This window comes from Chrysemys picta, chromosome 24 (genome assembly GCF_011386835.1).
Source record: "Chrysemys picta bellii isolate R12L10 chromosome 24, ASM1138683v2, whole genome shotgun sequence".
In the NCBI taxonomy this organism is placed as follows: Eukaryota; Metazoa; Chordata; order Testudines; family Emydidae; genus Chrysemys; species Chrysemys picta.
The window spans coordinates 8,441,422-8,467,782 of NC_088814.1; the positions used below are offsets into that span (position 1 = coordinate 8,441,422).

At 49.7% G+C, this 26,361-nt stretch overlaps 1 protein-coding gene across 1 annotated transcript; it reads right to left on the reverse strand.

The window, feature by feature from the left end:
* Positions 1 to 105: 105 nt before the first annotated feature.
* Positions 106 to 24,960, reverse strand: MYL4 (myosin light chain 4). Its single transcript, XM_005312978.5, has 8 exons — positions 24,563 to 24,960; positions 22,806 to 23,240; positions 12,202 to 12,229; positions 8,650 to 8,799; positions 5,076 to 5,249; positions 4,417 to 4,494; positions 2,016 to 2,060; positions 106 to 320 (listed from the first exon to the last, which is right to left on the reverse strand). The coding sequence occupies exons 2-7, from the start codon at positions 22,932 to 22,934 to the stop codon at positions 2,032 to 2,034; spliced, it is 588 nt and encodes a 195-aa protein (XP_005313035.1). The 5' UTR covers positions 22,935 to 23,240; positions 24,563 to 24,960; the 3' UTR covers positions 106 to 320; positions 2,016 to 2,031.
* Between the last annotated feature and the right edge of the window lie 1,401 nt (positions 24,961 to 26,361).

Below are 26,361 nucleotides of genomic sequence, written 5' to 3' on the forward strand. Positions count from 1 at the left end.
ATTTGATCTAGCTTTTAAAAGGACCAGCGCAAACAGATGACATTCAGGGTGTGGGTGAAATTTAATGGGTCAATCGACGCAGGGGAAAAAGATCAAAAGAATAAATTAAGATTAAAAATGGAAGGGCACACATGTCCTTTTATATACAGAGGTGATTGCACACAATAGTGTAGGGTTGGTACATTGTGGCTATGAGGATTCTTTGTTGTGGCTCATGTGAGATACAGCTGCGGACTCAGGACATTTTAGGAAGGAAGGGACATGGGTCAAGAATTCTTGCTGTTGGTAATGCTTAGTTGGATGGAAACATTTCAGAAAACCTGGAAGGCAAAACACAGAGCATTTTAATGTAATGACAATGGAGGATGATAATAGTAAGTCTGTGAAATAATAGAACCAACTCTCAGACGGAGCCCAAAATATTAATAGCAATGCTTTCACGACATTACAAATAGTATTCCATTAACATAGTTGTGTTTGGAGTTAAATGTCCCCCTGCAGCATTTGCCACCTAAACATTGCAGCATTGAGCTAGTGCATGAGAATGCAAGAGAAAATGATTAGAAATTGCAGGGACATTGTTTACCTAGAAATCAGACTCCTGTCCGCAAGCTTTTGCTTTTTAAAAAAAAACCTCCCTTCTGCTGTTTCAAGTAACACCTAAAACTGAAAGAGACTGGAGGGGAAAGAAGTACTTCTATTTCTTTAGAATTTGTTTATTTTGTGTATTTGACAGCACTTTGTGCAGTCACTCTTTCGCCTTTGTTGGTAGGGGTCTTTCACAAAGCAGCAGGGGAGAAAACATTTAGGAACACAAGACACTGAGTTAGTGAAACCACAAAAATCAGTAGGGGGATTCAGGGGCAGCGGCAGCATCTAACATTACTTTCAACTTTTTTTTTTTATACGGACTAGATTTCAAGTTGATAATGTCCCCCTAAGGAAAGTGACTCTTACTGGTCTAGTTTCCTTGTGCAAACTGAGTGAAATGCAAAATAAACCGCATAAACGGTGAATTTTGCATATTTTCAGTTTTAATAAGGGGTTTTTGGTAATACACGTAAGGAATTTTTTTTTAAACAAACAACTTTTAACATGTCAACATCCCTACAGTCATAGATTTTAAGGTCAAAAGGGACCACTATGACAATCTAGTTCAGCCTCCTCCTCCTTCAGGCTCCAGGCCAAAAAGCCTCACCCAGTAATCTCTGTATCTAACCCATAATGTCTGTTCGAGCTAGAACATATTTTTGGAAAGAGATCCAGTCTTGATTTCAAGATTTCAGGTGATGGAGAATTCACCACATCCCTAGGTGTTTGTTCCTATAATTAATAATTACCTTCACAGTTAAAAAACTATGCCTTATTTCTAGTCTGAATTTGTCTAGCTTCAGTTTCCAGCCACTAGATTTCAGTTTGCCTTTTAGTGCTAGATTAAAGAGCTATCTACTGTTAGAAACAACCTTATATCGATATTTGGAGACCATAATCAAATCAGCTCCTAACTGGCCTACAATTACCTGGGTTATCCTGTTTACCGCTTTTAAATACTGGGACAACATTAGCTTTTTCCCAGTCCTCTAGAACTTCCCCAATAATCCAAGATATGTTAAAAATCAACATTAAGAGTTCAGAGATCTGCTTGGCCAATTGTTTTAATACTTTTGGGTATCATGTCCTGCAGATTTAAAGACACTCCCACTTCTCCAGTTACCGATGGAATAGAAAGTATTTCATTATCACTACACAATATAAACACTGCTTATTTCCTGCTTATTTCCAAATACAGAACTGAAACATTTATTGAATACTTCTGCCTTTTCCACATCAGAATTGACAGCCATATGGCTCACGCTGCTAGAAAGCTTTTTTAAAACACACTTTTGAATGTAGCTCATCAACATGAACTTTGATTTTTTTTTGTTAGTATCTTGATGGTATTTCATTGCAAGGCCACCAGACCGAGTTGGTTCAAACATTTCAGGGTAAACAATGAAAGATCAAGACAAACTCACCCTGAAGATTCTTGTTTCAACCAGACATGATGTGCTTGACAAAAGCTGAACAGGAAACAAGAAGAAAGGCATTAAAAAATCCACCCAAACCAGAATGCGAGCCCTTGCCCTCTGGCACAAACAGCGCATCACAGCAGTTGCCCGACCTTTTGGGTAACTCCACCAGTTAACCAGAGGTGGGGACAAATTTCCCATAGAGATCGGGGTGAGATTTCCAAGCGCTCAGCACCTCCCGAAGCCCCAGCTCAAAAACGCTCAGCTCTCAGGAGTTCCCATTGTGCCACTTACAGCCAGATTCTCAAAAGACCTCAGCACCCAGCCTGCAGTCAACATGCTGAACACTCTTGAAAACCTTGCCCTGATTGTAGGTCTTTTGCATATTCCAGCCTCAGAGATCAGTGGCACCATTTAATACCAATCACCTTCCATTTAACTGAGTGCAAATCAGTCCTCTGATGGACTTGGGCTGCTATAGAACAATCAAGCTCCATGGTGGCTGTAACAAGGTGGGTGTAACCTTCAGAGCGCCCCCTTGTGGCACAGGGTGGCTCTGCAGCATCTTTGCCTCAGTTTCCCTCTCCTCAAGGTGCCTGAGTAATTTAATAACGGCTGTCTTCTAGCCCCTTTACATGGGCTGGTTTAGTGTCATAAACAGTTCCAAAATAAAGTCCTCAAAGTCCAAATCAAGAGTTCATATATTTTAAGATCTATATAAATATTGTTTCCCACTTTTCATCAAGCCACTCCCTGTATTTGCCACCTGGAACCTTCCCTGCCACTCCCAGCACTACCTAGCTAGAGTCTTTTTCCCCCGGTGTCTCAGGGTCCCCTTCAGGAGCCTTCAAACTCCCTACTGCTCACCCATTCCCAGTTCCACCCCTTCCTGCCTGGATTGTCTCCCCAGACCTCCTCCTTATCTACCCCAGAGAGAGGCCTGATTGGGTCACATGACCCCCGGTCACATGACTTGCTTCATTTTCCCCACCTGGGGAGGACAGTAGGCTGTGTCACAGGTAGGGCTGAGACCCTTCTCCCTTTAAAGGGCCAGCCACCCTATAACGGTGGGTTAGAGTACCCGCATGTTAGTGGAAGGCAGGCATTGCAATGGTGCACCGGAGCCTAGTACAGAGGTTCATCATTAAAGTGATCCATGAAAGGAAAAAGGATTAGGCCCCAGTCCTGCAAATGAGTTTAACTTTACACATGCTGAGTAATCCCACTGAAGTCAAGACTACCAGAAACAAAAGGCTGGAGTACCGGCGCTGGGGCACCCACCTGTGTTTAAGAGTCATGGTGCTACATGTTCCTATGTTCTATGTGATTCCTTGGGGTTATGTACACTGACAAAATCCCGCCACAGGCTTCCAGGCTTTCCAGCCCCTGGGGATTTAGGGGCCCACGGTAACTGCATCACACTCACACTAGCCCTGTCCACAAGGCTCTAAACCAGGGTGAAGTGGACATCATAAGCCAAGTTTGGACAGCAGCTTGAAATCTCATCCCAGCTTCCAGGTTTGGATTTCCACAGAGATCAGAAAAGGGATTTAAAAAACAAGGGAACTGATTTGACTTGCACTTTGGCAGCAACATCAGCATCCCTTTATCGCTCATCAGAAACCCCAGATGCATGGTCCGATCATGGCTGGAGCTAGCGGGGCAATGGGTGCCCTGGAATCCAGGTCAATACTAGAAACATTTCCTGATAGAATAATGTCAGTTAGGCGTGTGGGTTATTTTTACAACATTTCTATACTGCCAAAAGCCCTAGCATAGACGAAGTTATACTGACAATAAAGAGCTTTTTGCTGGTATAGCTTATTTCATTCAAGCAACTGGTATAAGCTACACCAGCAAAAAGCACTCTTTTGCTGGTAGAACCTGGTCTCCACCAGGAGGGTTTGCTGCTCTAGCTATACTAGTTCTACTGGCAAACCTTTTCTAGGTTCTAGACAAGGAGTCAGTCTAGAGGAGCATTGCAAAGCGTCCCTTTCCCTGCTACTGAAATTGCTCTGGGGGCATTTTGATTGGAAAGCCTGGGAGATCTTGCCCTGCATTTTGAGCTCATATGACACAGCACCAGTGAACTATTGAATACACAGGCACTTCACCTCTGTCCCACTGACCCACACCAAACTACTGTCAGAGTCAGGGTTAGAACTGCCCTCGCTCCCCTGCCTTTGCATATGTGACCACTAGGCACATTGCATCCTGGGAACACTTTGTTGGAAATCTCTGGTACATTCTCCCGATCTCAAATTAGTTGACTAGGACAGGCGTCAGATGGGTTTTCCCCAAGCACTGACGCCCGGTTTCTCTTTCCGTGTGGTCAGAAGATACATTTAGCATCTCAGAGCAGACTGAAATGGCTGGGGCAGCCATGAAAGGAATCTTCTCCTCCTACCTTCATAGTTGATGCAGCCATTGGCATCTTCCTGGCCTGTCATCAATTGCTCCACTTCACTTTCTGTCAGCTTCTCGCCTAGGAGTAGAAGCAGAAGGACAAGTTGGTTAGGATGAGGACTCTAGCACTGCCCCCAGCTGGAGCTCATGTCAGGTTAACATCTGGGAGAAGATTCGTCTCTCGGCTAGTCGCTGTATCGAAGGTTGATTAACAGAGCAGACATGAGCCAATGGGCTACATATTTGGAACCACTAGAGGAATCCAGAGAAGAGGAGAAAGGAATAAGAGGGCAGCTGTCAGATAGTTGGGAACAATTTTGAGTCATTAACCAGCCTGGGTCGCATTAGAACCAGTGCCCTGGATGTGAAAGGCTCTCTATTCTGGAGCCATTCACTCTTCTAATGCCAGTACTGTAATGTCCATATTAATACTAAATTGGGGCATTGGCTCGAGTCAACATTTGGAAGAGGAAGACTATATCCTTGTCTTCCACAGATAAAAGGGTCACTCCTCTAATGCATTATACCCGAGCAAGGTCCCACCCACAGGACTTCACCCCGACCGGCACAGCCCGGATTTCTGCCACCTGGAACAGACCCTGCCACCCCAAACGGCACAATTACAGGTCAACCATATCTAGCTTTGTCTCCGGCCCATACCCAGTGTGGCAAGCACATGGCGCAGTTCTGCACCCATGACTGTGCCATTCCCCTCCTTGTCAAAGACACGCAGGCCTTCCACAAAGTCCTCAAAGGTTCCCTGGTCCTTGGAGCGGGAGATGTGCTGCAGCATTGGGAGGAAGGTCTCGAAGTCCAGCATCTTTGTGTTCATTTCTGACGGAGAAGACGAAGGAGGTGGCATTAATTAAATAGTCTATGGCACATTTTATACCAAAGCACTTTACCAGCTATACACACACACACACACACACACACACACAGCAATCACTTTGCTACCTCAAAGCCACCTGAGGTAGAACCAGGCAGCTCTTTAACCATATATGTGGGAAGGAAATGGAGACGAATCCTGTGTCCAAACTGAAACTATGGCAGCAAATTGATGGAAGTAGACTGGCAATGTGTTTAACACATTAGAATTTGGTTGGGAAACTAGGCTTGCCACCTACTCCTATGGGAATTGCCAGGCACACTCTAATGGCCCCAGATGGCCAGAGACCGGAGCCTTTTAGATGAAACTCTTTAGTCCCATTGACGAAAGCTTTTTTATTTGCCAAGCCCCAGAGTCCAGGGACGTCTGAGGGAGTTGGGTTAGATTCGTGAGGCAGAGTAGAACCAGGCAGCGGATCTCCCTTTGCCTTGCACCCTGTGCAGTCATCACCGTGCAATAAAACACTGCTAAATCCAGGCAGTGGAGAATCAGGGCCCAGCTCATTGCTCTGAATCTGCAGGACTAACAGGAATAACAACTTGTCTGTGTCCGTCAAGCCAGGAGAACTGACTCAGAAAACACAGCGAGTTGATCTGCTAAGTCCGAAGGGGCCATTTTTATGCAGTTACTTCTCCGATCATGGCTGGGTTTAAAAAAAAAGCAGTTTCTAGGCAGAGAGGAAAGTCTGGGATATAATCACCCATCTCAGCGGCTTTGATCTGGTGTTGCCAACTCTCGCTATGTTCCTTGGGGGTTTCATCAAAGCCCCAGCTTCTGGAATCAGGAGACTGCATGAAAAGCTAGTATATTTCTAGTCCTCATTGTCATGGAGAGCAGCTTGAAAATGTGACTCTCGTGCATTCTAAGGGCTCAGAAATAGAAGGCAAATAAAAAAAGCACTCCCCTATTTTTTATTAAAAATGTAATGAATTTTGGGGGCCTGACTCATGTTTTATGAATGCTTAGGATAGGTCATAGTGGAGATCAGCTGGTCTGCCTTTGCTAATAGCTCCGAGGTTTGAATTTCAGGTGATGGGGGCAGAATGTTCTCAGCAGAGAGCTCTGGAATTCACTTCCCTTGTCAGTTTGTCAGAATCCGTGTTTTTACCATCAGGGCATTATACAGGGATCGCTACTTTGCTCTGGCTTTCTCCTCCGGGGAAAGGCTGCCTACAGGGGTTGTGGGACTTATTTTGATTGACCTGGTCAACATACTCTTTTGTTAACTGGTTTATGGGTATTGTTCAGGCACCCGGAGAGTTTCCCAATCAGAAGGTTCTTATTAAGCAAAAAGTAAAATCAAGGAGCCCACATCTCCAGCTGGTGTGAATCCACATAGCTCCCTGAAGTCAACGAAGCTACACCGATTTACACCTGCTGAGGATCTGGCCCAAGAACAACGCAATCAAGGATGAACCACCCGATGAGGGTAGTGTGTCCTCTGAGCCAGATCAAGGGTGATATTTGATGGGGGGAGGGGTGGAATTATCCAGGCATAAAGAGTCTCTGAGTCATTTTCTTTAAATTATGAAACGGCCGGAGCTCATTGGTTCTTCTCTCCGTGGGGCTAATTCCACCATGAATCTCCTGTTATGTTACGGGCTACATTTCCCCTTCAGGCCTCCACTAAAGCCCTCCCAAGGGCATCGGCAGAGAGCTAGCGGCTGCGGAATGGGAGAGTTTTATTTTAGCTGCAGGGAGCGGGGAACCAGCTCTGGGTGGGGATGGGGCGGAGGGTCAAGATGCAGAACATTGACAACATGAGGGACACGGAGCCTGGGTGAGTAAGGAGAGGGGCCTCAGGCGCATACTGACCCAGTAGCTCTTGGTGACTCATGATCTGCAACTAAATGAGCGATGAAAGATTTTGCAGCTGGGGGAGACTGGCTCTGACCCTCCTCTCCTATCGTCCCTGATGCCACAGGGTGGCTGTGTGGCTCTCTATTCTGTCTCCTGCTGCCCCAAAGTATATTCTGCCCTAAAGAGGAGATGTCAATGGAAGGGAACACCCTGCTCAAGGGGTTTAGGAGCACAGCCCTGTTGCTGTCTTGACAGCCCTAGGGTGGCTGAATCAATTGCACCCTAAGCTGTCTTCAGTAGTCTGGGTAGGGTTGCCAATCCTCCAGGATTCTCCTGGAGTCTCTAGGATATCAAGATTAATCTCTAATTAGAGATTTTGTCATGTGATGTAACCTCCATGGAATAAGTCCAACCAAAATTATTACACGGGCAGAGTCCATGAGCCACAGTGAGCCAGAGATCAGGCCTGGGACCTCGTGTGGGACTTTCTGTTGCAGACACGATTGTCTCAGAGGTACAGTGTAGAATAGACGCCTTGTGAATAGAAACCCACTTCCTCTCTGCCCCACTCCCCTGCCCCTGATCCTCTTTTCTTCCCTGCTCCTTGTCACTTCAGCTATAGAGTGAACTGTGCGCTGGTGAAAGCTGTTAGACTGAAGGCCCGAGTGAACAAAGTCTCCAATCTGCCTACAAAACAATTCAGCACAAGCTTCCCTACCCTGCTGCCCTCCACCTCTGTCCTGCAGCTGCAAGAACTGCATATAAAGATAGAGCTGGGCAAAAGTTTTGCCAGAAAATGCAAACTCAGACTGACCAATACATTTCACCAATACAACCCTTCTGCTGTGATTCTGTCCCTTTTGTGTTTACTTTCTGCAAACATTTGTGCAATCAGGTTTCACTAGCATGGATGCTCAACAGGGTTGTGGTCCTTGACTAGGCCTCCTATGTGCTACGACAATATAATGATCATGATAATAATACTCACAGAGAGTGAATTTTAAGCTGATGTGCATAAATGCATAGGGAAAGCTCATTTTAAATTTGCTCTCCACGAGCGTTTGCACTGGAAACGTGATGATGAAGGTGACGTTTGTACAATCAATGAACTGAACAGTACCAGATGACTTACACAACCAACTGCAGCTGGAATTATGAATGGCAAGTCATGGAGTAAATGAAATTTGCAAGAAAATGTTGTCCAATAAAGCATAACTTAGAGAAAAATTACAATTTCCTCCCGGATGTTTAGCTAATGGAAGAAGTGAAGTTAGATTAAGTTATGAATTATTCGCTCAGCTCTGGCATGGTGACGAATGGATATAAATGCTTAAACCAAGAGCGAGAGATCTGTATGGGTATAGATAGATACACAGATAGGTAGGTAGGTAAATAGATATAGATATGCCAGTTCATTATAGAACACTGCACAGCCATTAGATGGGAATGAAGCTGAAGGTCTATCTCCTACATGAAACATAATCTACTTTGCAGCTATTAACCAATTAATGCAATGTCTCTCCACCTTGGCCTGGTTTCTCTTACCTTCTGCTTTGGGCTTGCCCAGCACCTTCAGGACTTCAGCATTGGTTGGGTTCTGCCCAAGAGCCCGCAGGACATCACCACACTGACTGTAGGTGATCTTCATCTCCCCGGTTGGGGTCCTGTCAAACAGCATGAAGGCCTCCTTGAACTCTGCAGAAAGGAAGGAAAAGAATCAGCTGTCATCTTCCTATAATGCCCTCACATCCTCCTGGTGAGAGGCTGAGCCCTAAAACTGGTCCTGTCCAGAGGGCTGGCGCTGCTGGACAGGGAGGGTGGGGTTTTGAGTGTTGCCTTTTGGGATTTTCAACAGGGATAAAGGTTAACCAGTTCCTCCAGTTAAACCCCGCTAAGGCAGAAGCGTCTCCCTTGGGCAAGAAGAGCATCCCCAAGCACAATCGCATTTCCACTAGCTTCCTCCTTGACTCAGTCCTCCCACGGGCTTCCATGGCCCATAACCTTCACTCAGAACTCCCCCTCTCATCCCACCTCTCTGCCTGAAGCCATTTTAGCAACTTTCCCCATGTACTCCACTGTTCCAGCTCCTCCCCTGCTGAAACCCTCCTCCCGGTCTGCATCTTCTCACGCCTTGGTTACCACAACTCTCTTCTCTACGACCTCCCCAGCTCTCCTTGTCCCCACATGTTGCACAATGCTGCTGCCTGACGTCCCTCACATACAAAGAAGGGTGGGCCACGTTCTCCCCATCCTCACAGATCCTGTTCATGACTGAGTCCTGTGCATTGCAGGCTACAGGACTGCCATTTCCAGGTTCTGTATAACTCCCATCAGCCTAGGACCCGGCACCTCCTTTTACCTTGGGGGATGGGGCTTAAATCTGGAAAGATCAGGATCTGCTTCCGCCTATACATAATATTCTTCAGCCTCCTGGCCTGCTCTAATATTCTCTCTCTACTTCGTAAGTCCGCCAAGTGAGCAATAACAGTCCTGCACGCATCTGCCCCAGGCTTCTGCCTCCGGTTTGTTTCCCTGTAGGCTCTCTCCACGATGATGGGATCCCCGGGTGCGTCTAGCCGCAGAACGGTGGGCAGCCATTTCTCCAGGAACGCAATCAAGTCTCTCCCCTCCTCTTTCTCTGGCAACCCAAGAATCCTCAGCGTGCGGGCCCGGGCCTGGCTCTCCAGTAGCTCCACGCGGGTGCCGAGGTGGCTGTTTTCTTGGGCCAAGTGTTCCAAGGCCTGGGTGCACTGTTGGGTTTTCACCTTCTGCTTTTCGACCGAGGAATCAGTCTGAGCGGCTGACTGGGCCAGGCTGGTGACTCGCCCTTCCAGCACATCCATGCGAGTATTGAGAGCCATGATTTTACCATCAAAGGCTGTCACAATCTCTAGGTTCTTGTCTGCTTTCTTCTCGATTTCGAGCAATAATGCTCTCAAGGAGGCATCGCCGCTGTTTCTGCTGCCACGTGGGATCGGATGCTCGGGGTCTCCATGTGGTGACTGAGGCATAGAGGCCCAAGATGTGGTTTCCTTGGTTTGGTCAAAATCCTTAGGCAGGATTTTTAGTTTGTTTGGTTTATTACTTGGCATCTTCATACCAACTGCAGTGCTTTGCCTTGCTTAGGATCTGGACTATAAATGCCCATGGCTTGGTTCTGTCAGCCTAGGATCCCCTGCCAAACTGTGTGTCAATCCCTCGCAATCCAAATCCTGCACACGTGTGAGCTTGATGCTGCTTCTTCATACCATCCACCTTTCCTTTCCTACATGGTGTGGGGCAGGCAACCCTGGAGCTGCTGCTCCTGGGTGTGACATCACAATAGCTACTTCTCTGCCAGTGGTATTGTGCTGCCCTGGCTTTGTGCAGGTGAGTGAGCGAGTGATGTCGCCCTTCAGTGGCTGGGCCCACAGAGACTGTATAAGGGAACTGCTACTACGGGTCAGCTAAGGGCATTCTCCTTTAGGTCCTGCGGCCAACCCCTGTCTATTTGGAACAGACGGAGAAGAGTTCTAGTCCTGTCTCCCCAAGATGAGTGTATGATTAATTTAGAAATTGTGTCTTGGATTCATTGTGGTTTGTACCCTCTCTGTGGGCCTCTACAGGGAAAATAACGGCAAACATCGGGTCAGATTGGATTCCATCCAGAAGCACATTAGAAGAACATAAGGCTGTGCATTCATCTATCTCACTATTGGTAAAACCCAAACACCACGGTATTGGTACTTTTTACATTTTTCACTGTCTTTTTTTTTTTGCATCACAGGGACCATTTGTAGAACTCAGCCTGAGGCCTGATCTTCTTACAGTACTTCCACCAGTCTGAATTTGAACCCAGATCTTGGCTGTATCCAGAGGGGTTAATAAAGCCCATTAGAAGTGTAGCCATAACCACAGCCCACCCCTATCACTATGGGGACATCTCTCTTTGTGGCTGGGATCTGCTCATTCAGAGGGAATCCCTGATTTCAAGCCAAGGCTGCATCTTTCAGCGTGAACCAAAAATGCTTTTCTCTTGCTAGTACCCACTTGCTTCCCCTCCATTTTTGGTGGCACCCCCATCAGCAGAGTACAGCAGGGAACTGGGTTCCATATATTCCTTCTGCTGCTTTAGGAGTTTGAGTCCTTACTGAATCCCTGGCCTGGCCCCCGTTCATGTTCCTCTTATGCTTCTATTTATATGTCCACCACTCCTGTCTCCATCCCTTCCCATCTCCCCTGCCGCTGCCACTTGCTCTGCTCAAGCCTCTCTTCTAAGTGCTCCACAGGGCTCGCCCCATCCCACCCTCCTCACCACCTGTAGCGCCGTGCGTGCTGTTAGTATTACAGTGTAGTACCAGCTTGTGCATTCAATCAATGACTTTGCGTTCTGATTTGATATGCACCTTCTAGCCACTATAAAATGGCACGAACCAATGCCTGGATGGAGTGTAATTTAGTGATTACAGCAGAGGTCCCCAACCTGGGGAGTGGAAGGAACATTTGGGGTGGCATGGCGGGACCTGGGCCAGCCCCCCCAGGGGACGAGGAGGGAGCACCACCCAGCCCCGCTCAGCCCCCAGCTCCGCTCCAGCCCTGGCTCCCGGCCCCAGCACTAGCCTTGCCCCCAGCCTTGGCTTCGGGCCATGGCTCTGTTCCCAGCCCCAGCCCCTCCCCCAGCCTTGGCCCCCTTATTCCCATCTATGCCCCCATCCCTGGAGCCGTCTCCCGGGGGGGCACGGGCGGGGTGAGGGGGAGTGTGACTGTGAAGAGTTTGGGGACCACTGGGTTACAGCATGGAGAGCTGGGGATCAGGACTCTTGGGTTCCATTTCTAGCTTGGTGGGGGGGGAGAGTGGCCTAATTATTATAGTCGGAGAAGGCCTAGGAGTCAGGACTGCTCTTCTAGTCTCCAGTCTGCAAGGCAGTGTCGGCCAGTGGCTAGAACAGGCAGGTCAGAGTCCGGACTCCTGCTTTCTACTGCCATCTCTGCAAGAGAGCGCAGTCTTGTGATTAAAGCCAAGGGCTAAGAATCAGGCTTACTGGACTCTACCCCTCCCAATCAGCGGCAATGCAGCAAAGGCAGCAAGCGCTGGTTTGCAAGATGCCCGGCACTTACCTTCAATCTGGTCAGCACTGAAGTCAATCTAAAGGGAAAAGAAAACAGAACAGAGCCTTTAGAGCCCAATTCCTGCTCTTTTGCGCTGCATGAACATCACAGCCAGGGCCAGCCGCAGGCACTAGCCACACCCCCCGCCCCGTGGAGCAGAGCAGGAACTCGGCAAAACAAACCAGCCCCCCCAGCAGCAGGAAGAACGCCTCCTCTGGGCCCCATTTCCCTGGCTGGGGACAGGACCCGAGAAGCACCCGGTAACATGCTTGGGGCGTAATCCTGGCCAGGGCCGAGAGCTCTCTGTTGCAATAGAAGTCGTCGAGGGGCCGCAGCACCTGGTGGCTCTTCGGCATAGCAGCAGGTGAGAGTTGGGAGCCAGGACATCATGGTCCCATCTCATCAAACCACTGAACTGTATGCGTGTGTGAGAGCCGGGGTTGGTATGTGGCAGGGTCTGCTTCTTGTTATAATTTCAAAATGTCCGAAAAATGTTTCACTGGAGCAAGACCAGTGCCAGGGCTAGCCCATTGGCCCCCCAACACATACTAATAATTAACAGGGGGCCCCCTTGAGTTGTTTAGGGCCCTAAGTAATTGCTTATACCTAGCTCTGGCTCAGATCACTGAATGAATGGAGATATCCTATCTCCTAGAGCTGGAAGGGACCTTAAAAGGTCATCAAGTCCAGCCCCCTGACTTCACTAACAGGACCAAGTACTGATTTTGCCCCAGATCCCTAAGTGGCCCCCTTAAGGATTGAACTCACAACTCTGGGTTTAAACAGGCCAATGCTCAAACCACTGAGCTATCCCTCCCCACAACATTGGAATTGCAGGAAACTGAGACCTGCTGCCCAGCTAGCGTGGGGCTTAATCATGCTCCGTCCTAGATAAACCCAGAGACCTTTTTTCTTCCTTCAGGGAAGTGGGAAAGTAAAACACCGTCTCCTGCTGTAATTCTCATGTGAGGTACCTGGTTTATCAGGGTAAACCAGGTATAATCTGCTACTGGGACTACGGGGCCCAGCCTGGGCACCAATCTCAGTACATTGAAACCGTCTGTCCCAAACACAATCATATTCCTCTCCCCAGTGTTTGTTAAATGACTGCTGGCACCTAGGATCTGGCAAACCAGAGGGTCAGGCTTCTGTGAGAAATCACAACAGCCAAATGTGAGGAGTCAGAGACCTACATTTTCTAAAGCGACGAGTAAGAGCCTTTGGCTGCCTCAATCTTTGGGGGTGCCCAACTGGAGACGCCTGAAAGGGGCCGGCTTTTTCAGAAAGTGCGGAGCACGTGTCCTCTAAAAATCAGGCCCCTTGACGGCATCTCGAGTTGGGCCCCTGAAATGGAGGCAACTCAAAATCATCGGGCCCTTTTGAAAATGTAAGCCAAGGAATTTTTCAAACACATGTATAAAAATCAGTAGCCACAGTGCTGCCAACGCTTGTGATTTTAAAAGAAGTCTTGTGGGAGCTGGTGTTTTCCTTAAAGCCCCAGCTCCTGGAAGCATGTGTACAGAGGACAATCTCAGCTTTGATTAAACAAGGGTGAGTTTCTAGCCATCGTGTTTGTGGGGAAAAGCCAGAAAATGTGACCTCAGTGTTGCCTTAAGGTCCCCAAATCAGAAAACAAAAAGACCCTCCTTTTTTATTTTATTTAAATCCCATGATTTTTATGTAAATCTCATTATTTTGGGGGGGCCTGGCTCAGGATTTTTAAATGGTTGGGAATGGCAATACTAAAGCCACAGAACATCCGGGAACAGGATGCGGTGCCTATCCCTCAGGGCAGACCTCCAGAGAGAATCTGTGAACTGTCTGACAAATGGTTTTGACCGAGAGATTTTTGTATATTACAATCCAACAGCCAGGTTGGGCAATGGGTGAAAGGGAGGCTGTAAAGAATCTCAAGGCCTATTCCTGGTTCTGACCTTGACTTGCTGGGTGACCGTGGGCATGGCACTTCCCCACTCTGTGCGTCTGCTGCCACCATCTGTAAAGTGTGGATAATAATACCCAGCACCCAGGCTTAATCAGTTGCACCCAGACTTCAGAAGCGACCACCCAGATTTTCGCAGCTTCAATTGCTGGGTGACCAGCGGGAAATGCTCTGAGTCACGATTTTCATAACAGCTCAGCAGAGTGGGTGCATTGAAACTCTGGCCCTCTGGGTCTCATTTCCAGAGGTGCTAAGGTCCAGCAGCTCCCATTAAAGTCAACAGAGTCACACCAGGGATTTGGACCCCGACATGTAAACAGTACTTGGAAGTCTGGACAGGATCAAATTCAGCTGTGGCACAAACTGGGACAGCTCCCACTGACCTCAATGGGAATTGTATCAGCTTACACCAAGGCTGAATTTGGCCCGTGGAACTGAACTTATGAAGGGGATGTTAGTCTGCTGTTGTGCTGTGAAGCCACTGTCCCCCACCTTTTACAGACTGTGTTTTCCCCCAGTTCCGATGTGCAATGGGTTGTTTTGCAGGGAGTGATTTTACCCCTTCCCCACCCCACAACTTGGGTACAAAAAGGGAGTGAAAAAGTTTTAAAACTTTTAAGGCCTGATTCTGTTGCCCTGCACCTCCTCTCGTCACAGACACCGGGCATAAAATGCCACCATCACACTTAACACCCACTTCGCACCGGTTTAAAGAAAGCACAACATAGCTCGAGATAGCAGAGTAGGGTGACCAGACAGCAAGTGTGAAAAATCGCGACATGGGGTGGGAGGTAATAGGCACCTATATAAGACAAAGCCCCAAATATCAGGACTCTCCCTATAAAATCGGAACATCTGGTCACCCTATAGCAGAATCTCTGTCCCATGGTGTCTGGAAGGGACAGGCCCTTGTCTAGCTGCTGATACTGTACAACAGTATTTACCAGGGCAGGTCCACTGAATACATGGCACTGCTTGGGTCCCGAGAACATACAGAGTGTGGTGGGTCCCGGAATAGCCAGCTTCCAAGCTGTTAAGCTCTTTCTAATAAATATTTTAATTTCATAACCCAACGGGCTCATTCCATCTCAATGAAACCTTTACTAGAGGTGCCCAGTGGGACTGAGTATTTTCACTGGCATCCAAACATCTGGGTTTCTAAAGCCATGAGCAATGATCAGCCAGTGAGGGCACTCCATTCCATGCCCTCCATAGCATGGGGTAGGAGAGTCCCATGGAAGGGTTGCTGGGCTGCACCACCATCTCTTCAGGGACAGGAGAGGCTAAACCAACACATCTGTTTTAAAAAAAATCCAGTTGTCATTGTGGCTGGCCAGGGATCAGCAGAGACGGAGCTAGTGACTGATCCAGTATCCACTGAAGAAAAGGGACTGGGGAGGCCACGCACTGGCCCAAACTCTCGGCGGCCAGCTGACAATGCTGCTAGGAGCGTCTCGTAGAGCTGCAGAACTGGAGCCGATTTGCCCCCGCCTCACACACAGTGAAAAATTTTGACTTTTCACCAAAAAAATAAAACAAACCCCACGTGTTTTTTTTTTTTTTTTTGCAACCAAAATCCAAATATTTGGGGCAATTTTTGTTTGGTTTTCGGGTTTTCCAGAAAACAAACAAACAAACAAAACCCCCCAAATATGGTGGAGGAAAGCAGCCATCCATTTTGTTGAAAATCGTTTTCCACCAAAAAAACAAAAAAAAACCCATAAAAGTTTCCGTGGAAAGTTTCCGACCAGCCCTAGTCCAAAGCACGTATCCTAGGGCCTCCTCCTCAGGGAAGCTGGTGGTTTACAAACGCTTGCTGTCCTTTCATGAGTATTAGCTGTGGACTGAGCTCAGGGCTGAGTGAGAGGGAAATTGGGATTCTATGTCCTGGTCTCTCATGACTCTCTGTGTAACCTTGGGCATTTCCGCTCTCTCTGCCTCCCTGTCTTGGCCTGTAAAATGGGGATTGTGCTTGTTTATCCAGTTTTGTAAAGTGTACTGAGATCTGTGGATGAAACGTGCTATTTAGTGCAAGGGCTTGCCTAGGCACTAGTGCAAGGAGGCAATAGTGCGCTAATGCACATACTGGTGTCCCATGAGCCACATGTTCTTTCATGTCGGCTGACTGACAGCAGTGGGCCTGCAATTCTGCACAACCAGTTCCCATCACTAAGGCCTATGTCCCCATTTCTCTTTCCTGGTTTGCCTTTTCTCCCCTTCTCTGGTTTTAACCTTCAGTGTTTTCTCGCTTTTCCATTTGCCTCTCATCCCACCATCCTCTCTCGCCTTCCCCAACTGGGAGGACGATGGGAAGAGGCTGGCATGCACGTTTGGTGGGCGAGCAGTTGACAGCGCCTTTGACTGGTCTCACCCTGGAAATGCAAGCGAGTCACCACCCCTGCCACCAAGAGGGAATCGATGCACAGGAACATAGGATTGCCAGACTGGATCAGACCCCTGCTCCCTCTAGTCCAGCAATGGCCAGAACCAACTGCTTTAAGGGAAGACATAAGCAACCCACCATGGACAATTATGGCATAATCTGCCCATAGGCGAAGTTCCTTTCCAAACCCAGGCAGGCAGAGGTTGGCTCATGCCCTGAAGCAGGAAGCTTTAAAAAAAAAAAAAACCTGATATAACTGTGGATGCTCTTGTAAGCCATAGCAACGGCTATTTCTTTTCTGAATCCTACTGAACTCCTGCCCTCAATAATATCATGTGGCAATGAGTTCCACAGGTTAGCAGTGTGCTGTTTAAGGGAAAGTACCTTCTTTACTCAGCTTTGAGTACTCGTCTCTTCTCCCCACCCAAGGGTTCCCAAGACGATGGCACCAATTGGAAACAGGTGGCTACGTACTGAACCACAATGAGCAAGAACATTTGTCCCTTCAGAAGAGGTGGAGCTGTAGTAATGAGCCACATTCCGTCAACAAGGACCCAGAGGCAGTAGCAAATTCTTGGCGAGCTCAGCTGGGCCTGGGAGTTTGCGGGCAGCAGGGGGGCTGGCTGTGCTGTCCCTCTTGGGAGAAAGGATGTCGTTTCCAGGCTCAGTCCTAAAGTCAGGGGGTCAACTGGTTAAACCGTCTGCATGCCGAGCATGCTATTATTAACCCTCTGACTACAACACTGGCTTAGAAATGTAACTCTATCCAGAAGAGCCACGGAAAAAGTGACCTCCCCTCGGAGAACAACAGAGAGAGGAGACCGAATAGAAGATGTTCTCATCCAGGAAATTGACTCAGGATGAGATGCTGCAGGCGCCGAAATACTTTAGGACTGAGACAGCTGGCAGCAGAAAATCTGTTTCATGTTCTTGGGACAGCTGGACAGAACCCCCCCAGGGCTGTGCAGGCCTGGCCATCTCACCAAATCCAAATGCCGGCATATATTCCAGTCAGGACCAGGTTAAGTCACCGGGCACTACCCCTCAACTCCTGGAATCAAGCGATTACATCAGAATCTCAGCTTTCATTTGAGGGAGGAAAAATAGTTTCCAGCTTTTCGGGTTGCAAAGGGAAGCTGGAAAACGTTACTGGTATGGAGCCACTGCATTGACATCTGCCTGAGTTTGCAGAGTGCCTGGAACGATAGTTCAGAAAGAGGGTGGGGGAGCTGCCTTATGCATCAGTGGGTTGTAATTCCAAGACCCACTCGCTGCTCTGAGGGAGCCTACCAATGCCACCCCAGTGAGGACTCTATGTGAGGCAGAAGATGACCGCGGCTGGCCCAGCCCATCCGCTCGTAATGATGCACGCCAGCAGCTGGATTAAGTGTACTGGCCCCGCCCCAGGTTGCATGAGAGGGGGGAATCCATCAGTTCATTCTTGCACCAGGGCTGTGTCCAGCATTCTGGAGGGGTGCCCCAAACAGCACCTCAACTGCAACATTCCTGTTGAACATCTGGGGTAGAGCACTGCCCTGGCCATGCCCACTCGTGCTCAGGCCACACGGCCTAGCAGGGAGGAACCCTGCTCTAGGAGGGCTACGGGCCTTTATGGGAGCTTTGCATTGCACCAGCATAAAGTGGACACAGGGCATCACAGATCACCCCCAGGGCTCTGTTCCTGCACCCTGCTTCTTCCTGCTGGCGCAGTGCTGGCTGGGAACCCGTGGGGGAATCGCCCAGAGGGGGAGCTGAGCAGGGGCGGGTTCAGAGGAGCAGCCTCTTCTTTGTGCATTATGCTCAGGTGCTGCACGAGGCTGGGGTTTATAGCCGGGGGCGATGTGGGGAGCAGCTGGATTTTGCTACGAGCACAGGAGTCAGCAACCTGTTGTGTGTGAGTATCAAACACTCGTCCTCCTGCAACAAGTGCAATGGGGTCATCACAGGCCACACGTGTCAGGACCTGGCTCTAATCCTCCTCCAAATTGTTCCCCTAGCACCGCACTGGGGTGTTGGATCACTCTGGGTTAAGGGGGAAGAGCGCCACCTCCTGGATCACCAGCATCTCTGCAGCACCTCCTGTTGCTCAGAGGCCACCCCCGCCCCCAAGTACCAATCCAGGCTCACGCTGCTTTAGCCCCGATTCAGGAAAACCCTTAATTGTAGGCACGTGCCTAAGTTAGGGTGACCAGACATCCCGATTTTATAGGGACAGTCCCGATATTTGGGGCTTTTTTCTTATATAGGCTCCTATTACCCCCCACCTCCTGTCTCTATTTTTCACATTTGCTGGTCACCTAGCCTAAGTCCCACTGACTTCAATGGGATTGAAGCATGTGCTTAAGGTAATGCACCTGTTTAAGTGCAGTCCTAACGAGGGAGGCTTTCCTGAATCAGGGCCTTTGTTTGTTCGATTTGCAGCATAAAGTGCTCAGATGTCCCTGTGTATCCGAGAGCCAGATTGCAAGAGTCCTCTGTGGTGACATCTTTCCATGTGACCAAAAGCCACCCTCAGCGGAAGGAGAAGCTGACGACTTTGCAGTTTTAGCTAGAGGTTGTTTCCACTAGGGCCAAACGGAGAGGGGTGAAGATTTCCCACTGCAAACGCTGCAGTATATCAAGGCTGTATTACACCACATCCGCATCCGCCCCCCGACGCCGCTGGCTACTAAGGAAATGTAGGGCATCATAAGCGGAGCGGCAGCGGAGAGTAAAACATGTACATCTACCCCCAGGAGGGAGGGAGAAATCCCAGAACAACTCCCGGTCTGGTCATGGGCTGCCTTTTCCACACCAGATCACTGAAACTTCTTGTTCACACTGAACTCTACCTTCAGCTGAAGTCTGATGCAAGGAACAGGAGTTACTACACTCACCTAGTCTGAGCTCCATTCTCCTGAAGTGCCTAAATACCAGATGCTGCAAAGGAAGGTGTAAAAGCCAAAAATGCACCCAGCTATGCAGTAGTATCCCAGAGGGGGCAATTTCTTTCTGACCAGTTTATGGCCCTGAAGCTTGAGGATTGAGAACTCCTATAGCCAACGGGAATTGACTTCAATGGGAGCAGGATTGGGCCCACTGGAGGTACAAGTCATGTTCATGTAATGCGTTTTGGCTCCGACCAAGCTATTTGCCTCCAGAAATATCCTGCAGCAGCGAGTTCCACAGGTTAATTATGCTAAGGGCTTCACTTGATCTGTTCTAAATTCGTTGCCTTTTAATTCAGCGTGGCCCCCTGAGTGCAAGATGCTGACTGCAGCCCTTTTCATCCAGGGAGGCAGAAAAGCGTTTCACAGAGGGAAGTGAGCTCCGGTTTTCTGCCCTGCCTCCCTGGCTCGGTCTCTGTTACTCAGAAAAATCTGCGTGCTGCTTCTTAAAAAACAAAATCCAGAAGCACTTATTCTAGCTGAATGTTTTCTAAAAATGTCTTAAAAGCAATAGGCCAGCTGCAATCCATCATTTTTCCAAACATTTTTGGCACATTCCTCCCTTCCCCCTAAGATTCTTACGTCCATTTACATTAGGGTAACTATCTATTATGCAGCTGTGCAACGGTTTGTGACTCATCTTCAGTCAGAGGGAGGCACACGGAATAAAGAGATCTGCTGCGCTCCCAAAGCAAACAGGTCATTGTGTGTGCAAAACGGGGCATCTCGGTGTGCAAAATGGGCAACTGCGCATGCAGATAGATACCCAGTGCACATGCAAAAAGGTAGCTGCGGGTGCAAAGCACCTTTGTGCATGCAAACGGGGTCCTTGCACTTGCAGGCAGGTGCTTGTACATTGGAACAGTGTATGCAGGTAAGCTGTCTTGCACGTACCAATGCACATTTTGCTCATAAGCCTGGCCACAAGCATATTTTGCAAGTGGAGCTTAGAGCCCAGATCCTGCATTGCATTCCAGTGACACTCGGTGCAAATCGGCAATGGTGGACTCCAGGGCAGGGTGCAATTGGTTAGCATACAGGCCCTATAAAGCAATAGTGGGTGGGGTCATGTTGAGGTTATGAGTTCAAGTCTCATCTACAGCACCATCCCATTCCCCTGATTCTGGGGCCGGCTGAGGACAGGCTCAGATCCAGCTGTAAATTAGTTTCAGGGATGATCTAATTTATGTCTGGCTGCCCATTGCCCCACCAAGCTCTTCTAGCAGGGGACACCCCTTTTATCCCTTGCTTTGGAGACTGAGAGTTGGAGACAGGGCCGGCTCCAGGCACCAGCTGAGCAAGCAGGTGCTTGGGGCGGCCAAGGGGAAGGGGTGGCACGTCGGGCTCTTCGGCGGCGGGTCCCTTGGTCCCTCTTGGAGGGAAGGACCTGCCGCCAAATAAGAAAGTGGCGCGGTGGAACTGCCGCCGATCGCGAATGCGGCTTTTTTTTTTTTTCCCACCGCTTGGGGCGGCAAAAACCCTGGAGCCGGCCCTGGTTGGAGACTGGGAGTTTGCGAAAGTGACCATATAATTGTAGAGGATCCCAGGCAGGGGGAATCCTCGGGGGACGGGATCCACCGGCTTTCCAGATGTAGGGTGACCAGATGCCCCTATCGAGATGTTTTGAGCAATGCTGCTGTAAGTCCAACAGACCCCAGTCGTTGGCGGGCAGTAGGGTGACCAGACAGCAAATGTGAAAAATCGGGACGGGGGTGAGGGGTAATAGGAGCTTATATAAGAAAAAGACCCAAAAATCGGGACTGTCCCTATAAAATCAGGACACCTGGTCACCCTAGTGGGCAGGATCGAACTGGGGACTACTAGAGCTTAGGACATGAGCCTTTACTGCATGAACTAAAAGCCAACCGGCTGTTAGCGAAGGCTGTAGAGCAGACTCCTTTTAACTCTCTCTCTAAGTGGTCTCGGTGCCCCTAGATGGGACAGCACACCCCACCCAGCAGGTGGGTGGGTTACACTACCTTTCTCAAGCAGCCAGATACTGGGCCAGGATCCAGCCCTAGGTGTCTGCAGTCGAAAACAGCTGCCCCGTTGGGAATTCTAAAGTGCAGCTGTTCATCACAAACCATCGGAACCTCTTTGGTCTGGGAATCAGGGATGGAAACCGTGGCGCAGGTCCCATGTGGCTTCCCCAAGAATTCCTGGTTCTGGCAGGATTGGGAGAGAACGGCCAATGGGAATAACTTAGGTGCTAGGAGCATAGGCAGTAGAGTAGGGGATCTGTGCTTCCTGCCCTGGCCAAAGCTGGGAAGTCCCTAGTGGCTGAAGGGTAACGCACAGAGGTTGGGCCCAAGTACAGACAGGACAGCACTGTGTACACAGACACTAACACCGCTGATTTGAAACTCCTAGACTCCCTCCTGCCCCAATTTCAAATCCCTCCGGGTCAGTTCAGATTTTCCTCCCTCCTCCATAGCAAGATTGAATCCAGTTGCATGAGAGTCCTTTGGATCAAACGATAAAATCCTAGGTCCTGCATGAGAGTGGGGGCTTGACTGTATGTCATTGCCTCTCCAGCCTGTTGTGTACAAGTTGCCCATGCTCTGCCCCAGAGGTGGCTGCATTTTTACTGTGTGTGTGTGAGAGAGATCTGCAAAGTGCTTTGGGAAGATCACATGGAGTTTTAAGACTAAAAATCCCAAGCTTTTTTAAAACTCCAAAGGAATGTCTAGGGTTGAATTTTGGGTCAGTTATGTTTCCATACCGCTCTTTGTCAATAAGAAGGTGCAGAAGAAGCAACCCGTTTGCCTGTGCAGCAGCCCGGGGTGGAGTGGTGTCGGGGGGAGAGACACTCACAAAAGAACCGCTACATTAAAGCAGGGATGGAATGAAAGGAATGTTCCCCCCCCCACACACCTGCTTGCTCCCTCCCTCCTCTCCAGACTCAGCAACAAAACAGAACCGAACTCTGCTTCAGACAGTGAGATCCAGGGGCTAGCAAGAGAAAAGGAGCCCATTGACTTTGATGGCAGTTCCGGGTGTTAAGCACCTCTCAGGATTTGTCCACTAGTTATTTAGGGTTGAATGGGGGGATACTATCCCCATGGGAAGATTTCGGGGGAGGAATCCATTCCATTGGTGCGAGCCATTTGCTCCCCAGAAATAACCTTAAGAACCGGGGCTAAAGTGCATCCCTTCTCCAGCAAGACGGTTTAGGGAGTGGCAGGAGATTCCCATCCCCAACTCCCTGCACCAGCGTGGACTCCAAATATTTCCCCCTCTAGTTCTGGCTACAAGGGACGGCAGCATGGCTGGCATGATTCACATGGCACGCTGGAGTGCCAAGCACTTGGCAGGTCCCTGAAAGGAAGTGGGCAGGAACCTGGCTTATTTCCTTACTTACTGTTACGCTCTTGGGATCGAAGGTGGGTTCCTTTGGTGGTTCTGGTGCCGGGGCTGGGGCTGCGGCTGGGGCTGGTGCAGGAGCAGGCTTGGCGGCTTCTTTCTTTGGTTCAGGTTTCTTGGGGGCCATGGTGCCGGGTTCTTTGCAAAGGAGCTGAGAAGGGTCTTCCCACCCCACAAGGCAACAGACCGAGGGACAAAAGGCAAAGTCGGCTCCTTCCCCTTATATACCCAGCCCGGTGCTCACACCAGAGGGGCAGGCCAGCTGCAGGAGCAACTGCTACTTACTATAAAAGGAAGAAACTCCAAAGAGAGGGGCCTGCTCAACAATTGTCCATTGTCATCAGCTCCCGGAGCACCGAGAAGCCAGCAGCCATCACCCCCCCATTGGAAAGGGGCGCCTGGTTCATTGGCTGGGGTGGATCAGGGCTGCGTCCTAAAAGAGCATCAAAAAAGAAAGATACAAATGGCAGGAAAATAGGACCAGGTCGGCTGATAAATCTGCCCCAATCCCCAGGGGGGAAAGTGTCTTTTTATAGGCAAGCCCGCGAGTGCAGATACTGCAGATTCCTTTTAAGCCCGGGATTTGCAAGCTGCCACCTCTCAGCCGCTCATTGGAATATTTGATGCCTGCCTCTCTGGCTCTGTCCTCTGCTGATGAGCCTTTTTACATATCCCCTGGGCCCTGAAAGTTGCCTGCGGCTTTTCTCTGTCCTCTTCCCCCGCCCCTAAAGTCTGCTGGTCCGAGGGGGTTTTGCCCAAATGGGGTTGGGGCAGGAGGATCTGGGCTTGCTCAGAGGAGTATCATCGTTTCTGTCGCTTTGCAGGGTACTCAAAGTCACATTTTCCACTATAAACAAAATTTTAAACAGAGCGCTGGCCTGAGCCTCTATGTTTTGTTACAGTAGACAAGACAGACAAAAGGTGGGAGGGGAAACTGAGGCACGGAGCTGGGGGGTGACTTGCCCAAGGTTACCCAGCAGGCCAGTGGGAGAGCCAGGAATGGAACCCACATATAACACCCAGTCCAGTGTTTTATCTACGATGCCTCTCTTGACCTCTGCCGTAATCAGGCATTGCCTCCAAGCACTTATAGAGCAGGGTCTGGCAGGGTGTAACCGTTTCATGGCTGGATTTTCCTGGTGGCACTCAGTTACAGGGCCCTGGTCAGTAGCCATGAGTGAGTGGGAGTACATTCCACCAGCTAAGCCGGCATATGGGAATCTAACGACCCTGAGTCCAAGTTGGTGTACTGTTATCTGGCACAAGGCTGGACGAAAGAGGCCCAGCAGGGAAGCTAACAAGGCAGTGTGAGCCGGTAGTTAAGAGAAAATCCTCCCTCTAGTCCTGTCCCTTGGCATGTACGTTGCACCAGTTTAGATTCCTTTACAGTCCCTTGCCCCCGCTGAGCAGAGTGCACCACACAGCACCATTTACATCCCTTCCGCATCCCACGTGGCTCATCCCCTGTCCTCCCCTGTTAAAGTCAATAGAGTTTCACTGGATTGAAGTCAATGCAGAATGTGGCCCAGTGTCTTTCAGGCTCTGTCTGCTCAGGGCTGGCACCACCATGCTCGACGTCTCTTTCCGGCCCTGGCTGTGACCAGCATAACGCAGTGACTGTGGGCAGGGATTTGGTTTCAATGCTCATGCTGGCTGGCCCCATCCTGCTTTAGATCAGCCCTCCCTCTGTGTCAGGCATGGAGGCAAAACTGTGTTTGGCTGTAACTGTCTCTGCAACCGGGGTGTTCTACTCACCACAGGACGGCGCCTCCTCCTGGCCATTCTGGGGATTAGCCCTTCCAGGCCAATGCGCCTTCCAGCAAGGACACTCTGTCAGTCTCAGCCTGTGGCCCCGCTCTCACTCCGGGAATCACAGGGTGCTCTTTGTGACTCGGCTCTCCAGCCAGGTCGCTGTCTGGTTTCCTCTTCCGGGAGCGTGTAGCAGAGTCCCTGCTTGCCAACCATCTCAGGCAGTCCTCCCATTCACTGCCCCAGGGGCTGCTCCCGCGGTGGCAGGTAGGAGGAACCTGGAGACACCCTCTACTCCGGGTTCCGGCTCAGGGGCGCTTTAAACAGCAGCCAAGGTCTGTTCCCTACACCTTGCTGCCTTTCTCTGAGCGTCTTCCTTACTGCCTGGCCCTCCCCACTCCTCTGGGTTTGCCAGCCTCTCCACTCCCTCCTCCCAGGGAGTAACCGTGGCCTACTTGTCTCTGCAGCCCCCAAGCCCCCCTCCCTTCCAGGGAACAAATGCAGCCAACTTCCCAGCACCCCCTTCTGCTGCCAGTTTCCTGTTTTTATATAAGCCCCGCTGCCTCTTCCTTCCCAGGTGAGCTTCCTCCCGATTAGTTTTCTCCAGCCTAAATCTCCCATTTGCAGCTTAACTGGCTGATTGGGCCCACTCGGCCTCATTCACCTCTGGCAGGGCCGGCCTGGAGAGTCCACCCCAGCCGGGCTGTGGAGGGGACCCAGGAGAGGACATTTCTGAGAGCAGCCTCACCCCAAGCAGAAGTGTGGGGGGGGGGGCCCAGGCTGACTCTCTGTACTGAATCAAGGGATTTGCATTTGTATAGCCCCACGCATGGGGATTAGCTGTGCTCTCCCCACTCTCACCTAACAGAGCGTGGAGCAGGGTTTGCAATAATACGGGGGTTTGCACCAGGCTGCACAGTTCTTCCCCCCCTCCCGTGAGTAATAATTCCAATGAGCTCAGCCGACGGCAGGGAAACTTCTCTGAATTAGCTTTGGTCATCAGTTGTCTTGGCCTTTCGCCATGTCTGGCAGTGGCTAATGCCTGGCGCCTTTCTTCTCCCCAAGCATTGTCTCTGCAGAGTGGGAAGGGACAGAGGTTGAGCAATAGAGTTTCCTGTGTGAATAACTCCCCTCTGATCCTGTGGCGGCACTTCCACGTGGCACCCTCTCCTGCCCCTCTCTGCTGCTTCGACATTCCTCCGTCCAACCGTTTTAAGGCCAGGGGATTGGCATTTTTTTTATCCCCTCCATGGAGCATGGGGATGTGGCCACAAAAGTCCCCCTGCCAGGGGTACAAACACCCAGTGAGCTTGCTCTGAAGCTGGCATTGATGCTTGCAATTTGTTACCAGGGAAATTCACTCTTGACAAAATCCATAGAGCCATACAGACATAAGGTGGCAGGAATCTGGATTTCCTGCAGAACTGTTAAAAGGCGCTGGACCGGCTATTATTTCGTGGCTGCCGATACTGTTCACTATTATCTAGAGAAGAGAGGCGGTCCCGTCCGACTGGGAAAAAGGTATTATTTTACTGCTTTGGAAACACAAAGGTAGCAAATGAGACTCATGTAACTAGCGCGGTATTAATCTTCTATCCATCCCGGAGAACGTTTTTACTTCTGTCTTGTAGGCCCGAGCTGCTGATATCTTAAGGAGCAAGAGAAGACCATAACAAGCTGGCTTCACTCCTGGCTGTTCCACGGGGGAGCAATTCTTCACAGTATGCCCGCTTATTGAGAAGCCATGAGAACTCAAGCGCCCCGTTCACACTGCATTTATAGGAATTAAGCGGCCTTTGTCTCTG

Bases quoted from the DNA above. Each gene is read 5' to 3' on its own strand.
- MYL4 (XM_005312978.5), bottom strand. From the start codon at position 22,934: ATGGCCCCCAAGAAACCTGAACCAAAGAAAGAAGCCGCCAAGCCTGCT. The intron at 8,800-12,201 runs GTAAGTGCCGGG...TCCTTTCTGCAG, and splicing joins CAGTGCTGACCAGATTGAAG to AGTTCAAGGAGGCCTTCATG. The intron at 5,250-8,649 runs GTAAGAGAAACC...CTTCTCCGTCAG, and splicing joins GGGCAAGCCCAAAGCAGAAG to AAATGAACACAAAGATGCTG.